This window comes from Equus quagga, chromosome 5 (genome assembly GCF_021613505.1).
Source record: "Equus quagga isolate Etosha38 chromosome 5, UCLA_HA_Equagga_1.0, whole genome shotgun sequence".
NCBI classification, from domain to species: Eukaryota; Metazoa; Chordata; class Mammalia; order Perissodactyla; family Equidae; genus Equus; species Equus quagga.
Window position 1 is genome coordinate 81,135,782 of NC_060271.1, and position 16,463 is coordinate 81,152,244.

A 16,463-nucleotide genomic window follows, 5' to 3' on the forward strand; every position below is an offset into this window, starting at 1 on the left:
GTTATGCTTGCCTGTTTGTTTTTCCTTTCCCCTTTTTTTTTTGAAACATTTTTCATCTCTCTTCCTAGCAGATTCAGGCCCCAGTAAGACAACAGCCAAAGGTTCAGACAACCCCACCTCCTGCCATCCAGGGGCAGAAACTCGGATCTCTCACTCCTCCATCATCCCCCAAGACCCAGCGTGCTGGGCACAGGCGGATTCTCAGTGATGTAACCCACAGTGCAGTCTTTGGAGTCCCTGCCAGCAAATCAACCCAGCTGCTCCAGGCAGCTGCAGCTGAGGCCAGTCTCAATAAGTCCAAGTATGTGGTGCTTCCCCTTTATCCTTCTTTCTTTTATGGGTGAAGTCTGCCATGGGCTGTTACTGTGTGATTCTTTGCATATGTATGTAGATATATGTGAAGTGGTATAGATGCATATGTAGTGGTGTGTGTCTGTGTTTTAATAAGAAGCTGAATTTGCCTGTGGTGCATAAACCATACTGGTCTTAAGAAATAATTTTCTACTTGCCTCTCTGTTTCCATTCTCTCATCCATTCCATGCTCCACAGAATATTTTCTAAACTCTTGATCTGACCATGTCTTTCCATGCTGAAAATCTTTCATTGGCTTCCCATTGCCTGAGGGGTAGTATCTGAACTCACCAGTTAACAGACCAAGGCCTGTGGTATCCCATTGGTGGACTTGCAATTCTCCATCTTCACCAGTGCTTTATTCATCCTATGCTCTGTCGCTTAACTGCCACTGTCCTCCTTGTCCTCTGAGGATATGCTTATTTATTCATCAAGATCTGTGTCAGAGGTTACCTATTCTTTGACCCTTCCTCTGGTGTCATACGTAATTTTGTCTGAACCTTTTTTTGAGCATGTATCACACTGTACTATCGTTATTTATTGGCAAGTGTGGCTGACCTAGCCTGTGAGTTCCTCCAAGACAAGGACCATGTCTTAATCAACCTTTGTAAATCCAGTGACTGGCTCTGTGCCTGATAGAAAGTAGACCGCAATGAGTGTTTGTTGAGTAAATGCAGTTTCAGACCTTCAGCTTTCTTGGAACCATGCACTCTAAAGTTAAAAATCTTGATGTCATTAGCTAAATGCAAAGGGCATCAAGAGAGACTGTAGAAGAAAATTAGCTAATGATACCTAGAAGCACAAGATAGTGGTATCTGTCTTTATTTCTGTTTAACTGTGATGATGGCAACTGATGGTGGTCTTTAATTCTATGCATGCTACATCCTAATAGGTGGGAGGCAGACTGAGTAGGCATCAGTCCCAGCCCCTCTCAGGTCAGTTATTCTGATGTCACAGTGGGCACTACAGAATGCACAATCCTAAGAACAAGTTGCTTTAGGATCCTGAATTGAAAGGACTTACAGACAAGACCAAAAGTCTAAGCAAAAGATTAAAGAGATAGTGGGAGATAGTGAATTGTGAAAGAAAGGGAGATATTTATTTCACGCAGTGGAAAGAGTGTCTCTGGAAACTGTTCAGTTGCCATGGAAAGCCCTTTTAGAAAACCACTGTGGAAAATAACGGTCTGACGCAGAAAGAATTTGATCTTGAAACAAAATAGATTGACCGTTTTCAACTTTTATATGTCTTTTTATTTCTCGGGGGTGGGAATCTTTCTAGGTCTGCAACCACCACTCCATCAGGCTCTCCTCGAACCTCCCAGCAAAATGTTTATAATCCTTCAGAAAGTTCTACATGGAATCCTTTCGATGATGACAATTTTTCCAAACTGACAGCTGAAGAACTGCTAAACAAGGACTTTGCCAAGCTGGGGGAAGGTGAGTAATTGGTATCTTTTTGTGACTCTTGAACCTTAACTCTAGAGAGGAGTATGCATGTGAAAACGTAGGCTGCAGTCTTCTTTCCCTCAAAGGCTTGATTTTGAAGTATGAGTGCAAATTGCTTTGTATGTTTACCAGAGCCCTGAAGTCTTTTCATCCTCAGGAAATCCTGGCCTGTGGGTGGCAACAAGGAGAATGAGAAAGTTTTAGGAAAAATTCAGTAGCATAGATCAGAATGATAATGTCAAACACAGTCACTTTTTGGAGGAGTGTGATGGTTCCCTTGTCCTAAGTGGATTTATTGTCCCAGAAAGTTGTAACTGCTTACCCATGAGAATCCTTGACTGTGATCAGAGTTCTATATTGCTCTTGACTGACCATGGAGAGGAGATCAAATAAATAGAAGGTGCCATTTCTGCCCTCAAACCCACAGTCTGATTTGAGAGGCAGGACACACAGACACAGGCACACACTACACACTTTGGAAAGCAGCAGCTCACACCCTGGGAAAATTCCACAATGTGGTACAGTTTGAAAAGAGTACCTCAGTGTAGACAAGCGCACTGGGTAAAGAAACGATTACAACCAAGTGAATGATATGAACTTGACCGAACATTTAGCTTTAACTATTATTTTATAGATATCTTTTAAAAATCTGTATTACTTTCTTGCCTTTTTAAACAGAAGATAGGGCACAGGATTTAACTTTCTTTGAAAACTTGTTGACTTATTTCATTGTTATTTGTGCCAGTTATTGTTCTAGACTATAAACAGAAATACCTTCAGGGGCTATTGAAAAAGGTGGTATTTTTGCACTCAAGTGACCCCCCCCGCCAAGTTTTTAAATTCTTGTGTCTGTTTTTAGTAGTTTCCTGTCTTCTTGTTCAGCTGTTAGCTCTCACTTGAAGCTGCTGTCGTTGTGCCTGTCCCTCAGAACCTCTCACGGCTGCCATCTCCACCACTCCCTCTTCTCATTAGCTCTTCTCAGCTGCTGCCAACATGGAAAACAGATCATCAAACTCCTTAGAATTAGATAAAAATAAGTAGACTCAGAGTGAAGGCTGGAGGCATTCTGCCTTGAATAATGTGCTTGAGCTTTAGGGCTTAGCACTAGCTGACATTTTTGTTGTTTTTTATTTATTTTTGATTATGGTAAAATATACATAGCCTAAAAATTACAGTCATAAACATTTTTGAGGGTGCAGTTCAGTAGTGTTAATTACATTCACACTGTTGTGCAGCGAGTCTCTAGAACCCTTTTCATCTTGCAAAACTGATGTGCCGTCTCTTCTGATCCTTAAAACTTCCTTCATTTTCTTGGCTATTCTCTTAGTTATCGCACTGACTCCTGGACAAGGACCTTTGAGTAGCTGAGCTGTTGCTATAGTGCAGTAAAAGGAGTCAAGTCTAGAAGTCGGTCTGGAGGGTGCCCTTGGGATGCATCATGGGACTCTACTGGAATGAGCTGAGTGGTGTTTTGTCCTTTCAGGCAAACATCCTGAGAAGCTTGGAGGCTCAGCTGAGAGTTTGATCCCAGGCTTTCAGCCCACCCAAGGTGATGCTTTTGCCACTGCCTCGTTTCCTGCTGGAGCCGGTTAGTATGGCAGACACCTGCAACACAAGACTCACTGTTGTCACCTTCACACTGTTTTCCACCCCACAGCATGTCAGTGAGCCCCAAGCCTGGTGGTAACTTATGTTTCCCCCTCAAAAGAGTTCTAATAAAAAAAGGATAGAGAATGATCTAGAATCACCTTGAATTAAAGTGACAGGATGATCTGGCAGCAATATACAGGATTTGTTGTCTCTAGTCACACAGATGTGTTTTAAGCAAATCTTTCTAAATTTGATGAACATCACTCAGTTGATCTCTCGTAATTGCCTAGGTTCTTTGGAATGACTTGAAGAATTCTAAGAATTAGAAGTTCTATCCTACATCTGAGACTCCGCTAAGCTGTGTTTTTGTGCGTGCATGTGTGCTTACGGAGAGGGAGAGAGGTGTCTTTTTAAATGAGACTTTAAAATTATAGAACAATAATAAAAAACTAATTTTCCCTTTTATTAATAAAAAGTATACATGTTTATTATATAAAAGTAATTTATAGAAAAGCATAGAGAAGAAAGTTAAAATCTCTATGATCTCACCACTGAGAAATTAGCACAGGGAGCCCATTTTGATGTCTGTTAGTGGCATTTAACGTTTTTAGGGTCACAGATATCTTTGTGAATCTAATGAAAGTTATAGATCTTCTCTCTCACAAAAATACGTGACCACAATTTTGTACACAATTTTTGGCCTCAACTTGAGACTATAACATGCGTCTTTATAGTCATATTTTAAAACTTAATTTTTTCACTTGATAAATCTTGCACCTTTCCCCCACATCATTAAAGAAGCTACTAAAATATACTTTAAAAATATCTGCGTTAAATTCTTTTATATGGATATTTCCTAATGTATTTAACCAAGTACCTCTTTTTAATCATTAATTTGATGTCAGTGTTTTACTATTATAAATTCCTCAGCAATGGATATGAGGTTTTGAATATATTCTTTGTAAGATATGGAATTTGATATACTTCTAAAATTGATCTTTTTAACTATATTGATTAATTTTTGCTTTTAACCTTATATGTTCTTTCTGCTTTCTTCAGGTGCATAAATAGATTTTCTAACCTCATAAATTTATTTCTGATTAGAACTTTGGCTGTTACTCCATAATATTTGATATATCATGCTCTCTTATTCTCATTGTTTTCTGGATGTTTTTAAATTGCAATTTTGATTTCTTGTTTTGCCCAAGAGTTGCTTAGGATATACTTTCATTGCATTGTGGTAAGAGTACCTATGCAGTTTTTGCTTTGGGGTATTATGGAGGAGCTTTCTGTAGCCCAGTTTATTATTCATTTTATGAACATTATATGGGAATTAGTAATTTTCCATGTCAACAAATATTAATCTACAACATGATTTTTAATGGAAGAATAGTAACAGTGCATTAACATCCCCTTTGATGAATAAGTTGTTGCTCATTTTTCACCATATAAACATTCTTGAAGCTAAATTTTTGTTTATATCCTTTACAGTTTCTTTAGGATAACTTCTAGGGGATTATTTGCTAAATCAAAAGATATGTGTATTTTTAGGGCTTTTGGTACATATTTCCAAATTGCCCTCCAAGCATGCTATATAAATTTTTTTCCATCAGCCGTGAATGAGAGTAATTTTTGCTCCCATTTCCCCATTCATCCCAGCTCAGAGACTGTAGACAGGACATTGTTTGCTGCCCATTTTTATTTCTTTTGGAATTTGTATTGTTCATATCTTTTGCCCTTTGTTTGTTTTGGGGGTGTTTTTTTCTTTTTGATGTTCTGTGTTCATTTGTTCTTATTAATTTGTAAGAGCTTTTCATATGTCATATATTGTAAACATTTTCCCCAGTTTGTCATTTCTCCTACACGAGTGTTATCTCATCTGACCCTCTCAAAACCCTTTGAGGTTCGTGCATCATCCCCACGTCAGTTACCGTTGAGGTAACTGAGCACAGATTAGTCTCTTTTCTAGGGTCACATGGTTGGTAAGTGACAGAGCTGGGACACCAACCGTCTGGCTCTAGAACTTCTTCCCTTATGTTTTCTACCACATAGTGAGGCAAATTTAGTAATATTTTCCTAGAAAATCATCTGCAGTTTTAACGTTTTTAAAATGAAAGAGAACAATACATTTAAATCTTAGAGTATTTTCTTTGTCTACATCAATTTTAATTGTATGTGTTTGTGTTCCTCTTTTTCTTGGTAAGAGCTCGAGATCTTCTGTTTATTACCTTTCAAAGACAACTCTTAGATTTGTAAAATATCCTGTATTTTCTGTCTTGTAATTCTTTAACTTTCAATGTTATCTTTTTGATTATAGTTCCCTGTTTTTCTTAGGTTTGCTTTGTCAATATCAAGAGGAATATACAGTCAAATTTTTAAAAATTCTTTTAAAAAACATAATAAAAGTATTTAGAGCTTTTCTCCCAGTAAAACAGTAGTTTTCAACCATCCTGAGAGTGGGGAGGGTGGCTAATTATAATCTCCGGGAGGGCTTTTTCACAGATATTCCAATATTCCCTGCTTCTCCCTCCAATTGCCACCCCACCCCAACCTTTGAGGATTACACTGTTTATTGAGAGTGCTTTCTGTTAGGTGTGCGTTTCCCTCATTAGAAAAAAACTGAAGTTTTAACCATATCCCATAAGTCTGCATATGATGTTCTCATTGTTATTATTTTGGAGTAGGTATTGAAGTTATTTGGGAGGTATGCTTTTTAATATTAAATAGTTAAAAAAATTTTCTGTTATTTTTCATTTTTAGCTTTGTTTTCTGGTCTAGATAATATTTAAATTTATTGATGTTCTGGTCTAGTTTAAAGTGCTTAAAGTTTGATAGGCCACGTAGTTGACAATGTGCCAAATGTATGAAGCATTGACCATCGTCCTTGAGGTAGAGCATCACGATAATGACCAGCTGTGGTACTGGGTAGGATGTAGTTTCCTTGGAAGGTGGGTGGGGAATGAAATAAGCTCTAGGAGAGCCTTCTTTGCTACTGCATCCCAGCTTTTAGTACAGTGTTTGGCTCAGTACACGTCTGTTAAATGAATGAGAAGGGTTGCTTTTTGCCAAAGGCTGGGAGCTTGGATTCACCAGTGTTGATAACAGAGTCCCTAATCATTTTTCATCCACTCCCAGGTTTAATGCCTAATTCTTACTTGTCACACATGGTCATGTTTTGTTGTTTGTCTGTATGAGCTGTTTTTTAAAGAGTTGTTTTTTGTTTTTGCCTCTTCTCCCCCTTTATGCTTACTTTGAAGACCATAAATGGCAGTATTTTTTTTAAGGGACTTAAAGACCCCAGCCATAAAAAACATATATTTGAGTAAAGTGATGACAGTAATAGCAGTGAACATATATTGAGACATGCGCCAGGCTAAGCCCAATGGGTAAGTGCTTTTTTGCGCATTATCTCAGGTGATCCTCACCATCACTATGAGAGGTCACGTGACCTGCCCAAGGTCACAGCTGGAAAATAACAGAATGGGGATTTGTATGTGGAAAGCCCAGCTCAGAAACTGTAGTCATTACCATATCTCCAGAATCTTGTAAATCAGTGTCATTAAACATTATAAAATGTCTTCACATCCTCCTCATTTTATCCAGCCTTTTTTAATGAACACTTGGTATTTTGCCTTCTTTCTTGTTAGAAATGTGAAGGTTTTTTTTTCTGCGACACATGCATTCTTTCCAAATGAAAGAAAATTATATCTAAATCCCAGAAATTAATGTGTCCTCATTTTCTGCAAGTTTTCTAATCAAGCTCAGGCTGTTCACTGATTTTAAAGCTTACCAACCGAGGGAGGAAATAAGCTGGAAATCTGGTACTGGATCGGGAAGGATGGCACAAGGACTATTTTAAAAGCCGCAGAAGTGTTGTTGAACTGTGTCCATGTATTGGAGGCAGACGTCTAAAACTTGACATTGTGCCACTGTATTTAAAATATTTTTCCGTTGATAAGTTATACATATTCATTTGTAAAATTTTGGGAAAATAACTAGAAGCAAGATAAAAGAATTCATGACCTCACTCTAAGAAGAAAGCATTGCTGACATTTTATACTATTTATATCCATAATTTCATTTCTGCATGTATACTTTTTTCAAAAATGAATTATATATTCAGTTTTATAATTTGTTCTTTTTCTTTTAATATATTTTATCATGTCTTATTTAAAAATATTTCAGAGACTTAAAAACAGTGATTTTACCCTTCTCTTCCTCCATCTACCTTTAAAGAAGCTTAAAAACCCACTTTAATACCATCTTTGAAATGACAAAATTACAGAGATTGAGAACACATTAGTGAATTCCAAGAGATGGGGACAGGAGTAAGGAGTGGGTGTGACTGTAAAGGAGTACAACGAGGGAGGTGTTTTGTTTGATGGAACAGTTCTGTATGCTGCTTGTGGTGAAGCTTACTCTAGTCTATACATAGGCTCTGATTGCAAGGAACTACACACACACACACACACACACACTCTCACAAATGGGTGCATGTGAAAACTGAATAAAGTGTAGTTAACAGTACTATGCCAGTGTCATTGATTTACTATGACAGTTGTAGAAGATCTCACCATGGAGGGAAGCTGGATGAAGGATTCGTTCGACTTTATTTACAACAGCTTCCTATGATTCTGTAATTATTTGAAAATAAAAAGTTTTTTCAAAATCCACTCTATAGAGGGAAAAATGAAACTTGTAATTAATGAATAAACAATATTAAAAATGCAGTGTAAAGAATGGTAAAGTAGAAACCAGGAGACCTGAGTTCTGATCCTGAGTCTGCTGGTGGAGCTCTTGCTAGTCTCTTAACTTCTAGGCTTCATTGTCTTTTCTGGAAAATTATTCTAGAAAATCCTATGATTCCTTCAGGCTCTGATGTTCCATAGGGTGTATAAGTTTGCCAAATATAGAACAAATGCCAATAGTGTGTTAGATGTAGTCGTCAGGGTTTATGTAACCGTGCAATAGGCAAGAAGTCTGTTTCTGTCTCTTGCTGTCTATCTACCTAACACTACATTAGACATTTGGTGATAAAACGACCTCAAGAGTAATGGGTGCTAACAAGTACCTATACACATGTGCTAGATTACAAAATAGACAGTGTTTGTTTACATGCCAAAATGTGTGATATGGACACTAATTGTTATTGGAATTCTGAAAGAGATCACTGTAGGCTTCCACACAAGGAAAAACTAGAATTTCAGATGTATGAGTATCCTAGTTTTGTCATTAATTGCATCTTAGAGTATGTTGCAAGGACCAGATTATAGATACTTTGCCATTACATTGGATTATATCCTCTCATCCCTTTTTATTCTGCCTCAGAGTTTAGACTTACTCTATAATTTGAGCTGTTGGGTTGTTAGGTGGTAAATTCATCTAGACTTACTTGCTATTTTCTGCTTTTCTCTTTTTTTCTCTCCTTGACCCTTTCTTTCCCCTCCTACCAACTCCAGCTGAAAAAAGGAAGGGTGGGCAGACTGTGGATCCTAGCCTCCCACTTCTAAGTGTATCTGATCCTTTCATTCCTCTTCAAGTACCTGATGCACCAGGTAGGTAAATAGAACTGATCTGAGGTTAAGTAGCTTGATACTTGTGTCCCAAGGCCTCTTGAGAGTTGTTTTAAACACTCCATGAAAAGGATCTGGATTCCAAGCCCTACTAATAGGTACTGTTGTATATTTTTACTGTGTCTCAATAAAGAGGGGCAAAATTTTCTGGAGGGCAACAGTCCTTAGTAAAGATAATATAATCAGTTCAAGTTATACTGAATTGCATTCCACATTATATCAGTGTTCAGTTTTTTATCCTTGACTGTGTTATTGGTAATGTGAAGGGCCTGTGTGTTGGGAAGAAAGTTAGTTTAATAAGATTGATCATAACAGTGTGGGAGGAGAAACGTATAAGATGTGATAGAAGGAACAAAATGCTGTTAGTGGTTATAGTATGATGATTGGATTATGAGCGACTTCCTGTCTAGTTCCTATTTTCCTATCATGTGCTTTTATTTTATAATATAAAAGCACACAATAAAAGTTGATAGAGAAAGTGAATTGGGAGACCTAGTTTCCCTTCTTGGCTCTTCCACTACTTGAAAACCTTCTGGGCTTGGCTCTTCATCAGTGAAGTAAGTTGAACTGCGTGAGTTCAAATGTCTCTTTAGGTCTACCATTTCCTGATTTTCAATAAGCAGTTTAAAAAAGTAAGCAATGGTTAGTGTGTTCTGATTGAAGCAGCTTTTGAAACAATAATCGGATGCCTTCCATTTGCAGTTCATGAATGCCAAAGATTTCTTTTCTTGCTCCCCTCCGCATCCTTTTGCGGGAGGAGCATGATGTAAGGAACAAAAGCTACCCTTTCTCTTCTTTATCAGTCTCTTTGAAAGAGCAAATAGATCCAACTCCTTAGAGGCAACTGGCAGTCATTTTACTTCTGATATTTTTTCCTTTTTTCCCATTCTTACTCCTGCCGATTCTTGATCTTAAACTGTGATAGGATCTACTTGTTTTTTCTTCTTTCCCAAAATGTTCAGTGTATTTGATTGATTGCCTCAAAACTGGAAGTGTTTGTGATGTTCATACCCTCTACTTACTGAGACAGACTGCAGCTAGGGTACCAAGACGGTTTTTATTTCTTTAGGCAATTTGTTGACCCTTCTAAGAGGAAGGAAAAACTTGCCTAGATCAGGTAGTATTGTGTAACATTATAACTTGCTAGACCTGAATATAGGTCAAAACTATCTAAAATCACCAAGGAAGGATTCAGTGTAGGATAGTTAAAGACATGGGAAGAAAGGAATCAATCAGATAGAGGCCCTTTTTTCTGTTGCATCCTTCAGGTATGCCTCGCAGTACCTAGACAAGCCAGTTTCAAGCAGAAGGCTGGAAAAGTAGGGGCTCAAACTCAAGCTGGGGCCCAGTGGCCTCTTTTTCCTCCCTGTTGTGGCAGTCGTAGGATCAGAGAAGAAAAAAAGATCATTGAGGTGTTTTTCCTTTGACACCCCTTCAGATTCTTGCCTTGCTCTTACCCAGATAGCCCATGGGCTGCAAAAGCTGGAAGGGTGGCCTCTTGGCACAGGCCAGAGGATGCGGACCCACAGGCAAGTAGTTGTTGTCTGCAGCTGTCACAGGAGCCCTCTGGATCAGGGGTCAGGAGCCAGGCATGCGCACCAGGTAGCTCAGGACATGAACTCCTGGTTGTAGAGATGAGTTGTGAAGTGTTGTGAAGATGAGCTTGGGAGGCACCAGAGCCAGCTCGCTGCCAGCCTGCCTGCCTTATTGTCATCTTTCCTGTCTTCTGATCCTCCATATTTCTCTCGTTCTGTCGGATTCTTGCTAAAATGTTACTGGTATACACTTTAATACCAATTAAGCCATGACCCCTCGGGTTTTAATGGAAAATCTATTAAAATTTTAATAGAGATTTCCAGGAGTGTCTTACTTGCTTTCTGATGTATCAGACCAGACTCATCTGTTGAAAACGTACGTAAATCAGACATATCACTCCTTTGCGCTCCAGTGAATTCCCATATCACTGAGTGTAAAGTGCAGACTTCTTACCATGACCTACAAGGCCCTAAATGATCTGGCCCTTGGCTGCTCCTCTAACCTGAGCTCATAGCATTCTTCCCCTCAGTCTTTCCTCCAACAGACTAAGTTTGTTTCCACCTCAGGGCCTTTGCACTTGATGATACTCTACCTGGAATACTTTTCCTCCAGCTCTCTTCCTTCTTGTCATTCAACATTTGTGTCTCACCTTAAATGCTGTCTTGTCTCCGAGAGGTCCAGCATGGTCCGGTCCCACAGGCACTCTCAATCACACGCCCTGGCCTTTTTCTTCATAGCGCTTATCATGACATTGTCCCTTTGCATTTGTTCATTGTCTGTCTTTCCCCACCAGAATGTTCGTGTCCTGAGGCCTTGCTGTCTTATTCACCACTCTATCATGGGTTCTGGAACGTTGCCAGGCAGAGTCAGCACTCCATGAGTATTTGCAGATTGGGTGAATGAATGAAGTAAAACCTGAGGCTGAAAGGCTTTCGGCAGCCTCATTACCTCTGTTTCAGTCCCCAACTCCTAAACACTAGACCACTGGCTCAGTATCCTTCCGTCTGTGCCTCTGCCACCCCCAGCCAGGCCTCCCACCCGCTCTTTGAGGGCGTATAAACGAAGGCACAGCCCATGGTGTCAGGAAGCTGCCAAACCCTGGGGTGAAAATAGCCGCTAGGTTCAGCAGATCTTTCAGCTCCAGCCTTTCATGGTGCCCTCTAGAATTTGGGCTAAGTATGGCATTTCCACTGTGTCTTTGATTAGTTTATTTATTTCGATGTTCAGCCTGTAGCGCCATTCAGTTATATAGCTTCTTTGTCCAAGGTCCCTACGTCCTTCCTTAGCATCTTGAAATGCCTGAGTGAGGAAAGGGCTGAGAGTTTAGGGTCACTGCCACCTCAGCAAACTGCAAGTTTGTCTACCCCTCTCCTGTCCCCGGCAAAAGCATCCAGTTTGTCACTACCTCCAGCCCACTATGGGCACCAGTGAAATTTTTTGGTTGGTTCATTGGTTGGTTTTGCATACATGCTACCTTCCTCACTCAGCCTTCCTGATGATGAGAATTATGAAATCTTAGTCTCCTGACAACTGTATGCCTTTTAATGACTTAATTTTATTTTATACTTTTAAGATGTTTTCACTTGTAATTTCTTTTGATCCTACAAATAATACTGACCAGGGGGTATGTCAAGTAATATCTCATTTTCTGGGTGAGGAAGCGAGGCCTTAGTGCTGTTGTGACTGTGCTGTTCCACATACTCCTTTTCATGGCCCACATCCCCCAAGCAGTGGATGTTTCTTCGTCTTTGGGACAGTTCTCAGATCAATAAAGCCTTTGACTAGAGAGCTCAATTTAAGGTCTAGGGAAATACGAAAATGGATTTGAACTTATAAGACCTGGGTTCTAGTGACTTAGTAGTTATGTGATTTTGGTCAATTCACTTAAACTCTGTGTCCTCCTTCTCAAAATTGGCAATATTAAAACCTACCTTAGGGAGTGGCTCATGAGGTTCAGATGAAATAATGTATTTGAAATCTCTTTGTAAACTTTAAATTAGCATAAAGATAGGAAATGTTATAACAACTTTGATTCTGGGTCCTTATTCCCAGTGGGGCAGTCCTAGTTACATAAAGCCTTAAACAGTGATATTTTTCTCCTATAGAAAGGAAACTTGCTCTACATTAAACCTTTGACCTTGCATAACTGAGAGCCGTTAAACTAGACTCCTTGATGTAATGATTGTTAAACTATGGGTGAAGGGGCACTGAATAATTAAGTTTTTTTAAAGAGCGTTTTTATTTTCCAAAGCATCATAAAACAAATTTTCCTAGAAAATCTGGCGTTAAAAAAAAAAATCACAGCCATGAGCATTTGTGTGCTCACAAAGCTGCCAAGTGAAGGCCAGCCCTAGTGAGTCTCAGAGTATTTCACTGATGCTCATATGCTGTGTGCTCATTTATTTGCCTTCTGTTTGCAGTAGGGAACAGATAAGCTATAGGTGATACCAGAGTTTTAAAATACGGTAGAAAAGATTGAGGAATTTTCTCTGAAAATTGTCAGAAAGACAATAATTTTTTAAATTGTGTTAAAATATGCATAACACAAAACTTACCATTTTAAAGTGGACAGTCTAGTGGCATTAAGCACATTCACATTGTTTTGCAGTCATCACCACCATCTATCCACAGAACTTTTTTTCATCTTGCAAAACTGAAATTCTCTACCTATTAAACAATAATTCTCCATTCTCTCCCTCCCCACAGCCCCTGGCAACCACCATTCTACTTTCTGTCTCTATGAATTTGACTACTCTAGGTACCTCATTTAAGTGGAATCATACAATATTTGTCCTTTTGTGACTGGTTCATTTCACTTAACATAATATCCTCAAAGTTCACCCATGTTGTAGCATGTGTCAGAATTTCCTTTCTTTTTAAGGCTGAGTAATATTCCGCTGTATGTATATACCACATTTTGTTTATCCACTCATCTGTCAGTGAATACTTGGGTTGCTTCCGTCTTTGGGCTATTGTGAATAATGCTTCCATGAACACTGGTGTCCAAACATCTCTTCAAGACCCAAGATTCTTGAGTATATTCCCCAAATTGGAATTGCTAGATCGTATGGTAATTATATTTTCAATCTTTTGAGGAACCACCATACTGTTTTCCATAGCAACTACACTTTTTTACATTCCCACTAGCAGTGCACAAGAGTTTGAGGAAGAGATTTTTGTAGCAACTCCTTAATACTGACCTCTCAACATCAGTGTTCCACAAGACTAAGCAAGAATGCATTAGTTGTCCTATAAGTACTGCTTCCTAGAATTAACAGCTTTTTCCAAAAAACTGCCTCTTGGTTTATGGCACTCCATCATCTCTTGAAAAGTAGACAAGAGAAGCTGTGTTTTCTTAGTGGTTTGTTGTCAAGATAGGCGTTCCTCTCAGAGCTGTTTGCCTAGCATCTTCCTAACTTCCAACTGCTGCCTTGTGACATTAAAAAGTCCAAGGTTGATTATAGTCTGTGTCTTGACTCTGGAAAGTTGATCTTCCTGCAGCTTCAGTTCTCTACAATGAACTCGGGCTAGGCATAGTGGTTGACTTTTGCTTCTAACTTGCAGATGTCACAGATGAGTTAGTGTCTGGTTTCTCAGTGACAGGAAATATTTAGAGAGACTAGATTTTAAAAAACAGCATTTCTCATCACAAGACTTCAGGGCTTCTACCCCAAGTCAGACTAAATTTAAATTTCCAAAGCCACAAATCATATAGCAGCCAAATCATCTGTTTTGATGGGACTCATGTTTGTTAGTTCAGCCTGCTCTACTCCTTATGGTCATATTCTGAGTTAAGGTCAGAATGGGCCTTAGTCTTATTAGCTTGTATAAATAGATATCTTTCCTCTCTATCAATATTTTAAAAGAGAAAAAGCTCACAACTTGCAGTATGTCAGGAAGTGGTTTTGATTATCTAATCTTAGACTGATCTGTGAAGGATTTATTACCTTCTTGCCCTGTGGTTGATATTTTCAATGACTAAGTCTTGAGAGGAGAGGTATAAGAGAATGAATCTGAAGTGGATTAATTCCCATCTCCAACTCCAGCAGCTACCTCCTTTCATCTTCTCCCAGTTCCCAGTGCCACTTGAGTTATGTTTAAGAGGAAAGGGGGAGGTGCTCAGAAGAGAAGAGCCTTTCTCTCACCTCCCCTCTTAATTTCAAAATACTAACAATCCTCTTCTTTAAAAGCACTCTCAGTTTTCGTTGTCCAAGCTAACTAATTCCGCATCCACTTTTCTTCAGGGGTTCACCTTCTCAGTCCTTTAACTATGATTTCAGCACTTCTCCAAGCTCTTCACCTGACTCGTTTTTATTTGGGAACCCTAAAGACTTGAGAAAGAACTGAATACCATCAACTGACGACTATGAGCAGACAATTCACAAAGAAGAAATATAAATTACCAGTAAATATGTTTTTTTATAAGTTCATCATTGTGATGAATCCAAGAAGAGCCAATTATAAATCAATGAGATGCTACAACTTCTGCTATCAGATTGGAAAAGATTAAAAACCCCCACCACCTCAGGCTTGGTGAAGGTATAAGAAAACAGATATGCTCAGATCCAGCTAGTGGGACTGTCAGTCAGAACAACTTTTGGGGAGGACAGTGTGGCATTTTTTAGAAAGGCCTTTGCTGGCGGTGGTGGTATAGTGGTGAGCATAGCTACCTTCCAAAGGCCTTTTAGATTTTACTTTCTCTTTGACTTAGCAGTTCTTTTCAGAAAAATTGTTCTAAGAAAACATGGATATGCTTAAATATTTACTGAATGATGAGAATATTTAGGAAAAGATTGGAAGAGTATTCATTAAAAACTCTTAATAGGGACCGGCCCGGTGGCACAGCAGTTAAGTGCGCACATTCTGCTTCGGCGGCCCGGGGTTGCTGGTTCGGATCCTGGGTGCGGACATGGCACCGCTTGGCAAGCCATGCTGTGGTAGGCGTCCCACATATAAAGTGGAGGAAGATGGGCATGGATGTTAGTTCAGGGCCAGCCTTCCTCAGCAAAAAGAGGAGGAGTGGTGGTAGTTAGCTCAGGGCTAATCTTCCTCAAAAAAAAAACCAAAAACTCTTAATAGTGGATATCTCTAGAAGTGAGATTATAGGTAGTTTTTACTTTTATCCTTTGGCTTCTCTGTATTTCCTAATTTTTTCACAATAAACCTGTGTTACTTTTGTAATAAGGGATCAAACAATAAAAGTTTGTTCTTTTGTTGAGCAAGGGGCTAGCTTAAATATTCCCCCACCTTCTCCCCCTCTTCTCCTGGCTGTGTGTGTCTGGGCTGAGTTTGCATGTTGAACAGTACATTGAGTCAGCCCTGCATTTTCCAAAACCTGCTACCTTGGGGTCAGTCATCTTACTGCCTGCCCATGTCCCCGAGGTGTCCCCAAGTGTCCTTCCCTGCGGTTACTCCCAGTTCGGATCTCCAGTTTCATTTCTAAGCAGTCCATTTTCTAAGCAACTAGTTCCTACTTCCTATTTTTCCCTTTACGTTGGATAATTGACTTTTAGAGGGGGATAGGACCTTTAAGTTTATCTTCAAACTTTCTTATCAAGAAGAAAACTTAGATCCAGAGAGAGACAATGGTTTGCCCAAAGTGCCACATAAAGTTAGTACAGAACCCCGGTCTCTTGTCTCTTAGTGACTTTTCTTCTTCCCAATCGGACCATGCTGCCCCTTCCTCACATTTCACTTTGTTCAAGTAATTCTCCTTATTCTGATCTCGCACCAAAGCATTTGAGTAAAATCTGGAACTCTACCCATTTTCACTACTGTAATCTCAGGCATCTGTGTCTTGGTGACCCTTCATCTAGTCCTCTTACTTAAAAGAGAAGTTAATCTCCTTTTATGTACCAAGCACTTTAATTTATACACACACACATTAATTCTGATAAATATGTCCATTAAGTCCTGGCAGCTCTTTAGTTTTTATCCTCTATTTACAGGTGAGAAAACTGATGCT

At 39.2% G+C, this 16,463-nt stretch overlaps 1 protein-coding gene across 17 annotated transcripts in view; it reads left to right on the forward strand.

The window, feature by feature from the left end:
* The window catches only part of AAK1 (AP2 associated kinase 1), a 165,183-nt gene that overhangs the window by 122,294 nt on the left and 26,426 nt on the right, over positions 1 to 16,463 (forward strand). For 9 of the 17 annotated variants that reach the window (XM_046660222.1, XM_046660228.1, XM_046660231.1 and 6 more), the window contains exons 14-17: positions 69 to 301; positions 1,615 to 1,790; positions 3,283 to 3,387; positions 8,849 to 8,944. In XM_046660222.1, the coding sequence (XP_046516178.1) occupies positions 69 to 301; positions 1,615 to 1,790; positions 3,283 to 3,387; positions 8,849 to 8,944 (610 nt within the window). The remainder of the gene's footprint in view (positions 1 to 68; positions 302 to 1,614; positions 1,791 to 3,282; positions 3,388 to 8,848; positions 8,945 to 16,463) is intronic. The other 8 variants (XM_046660226.1, XM_046660230.1, XM_046660234.1 and 5 more) reach the window with 4 other exon arrangements.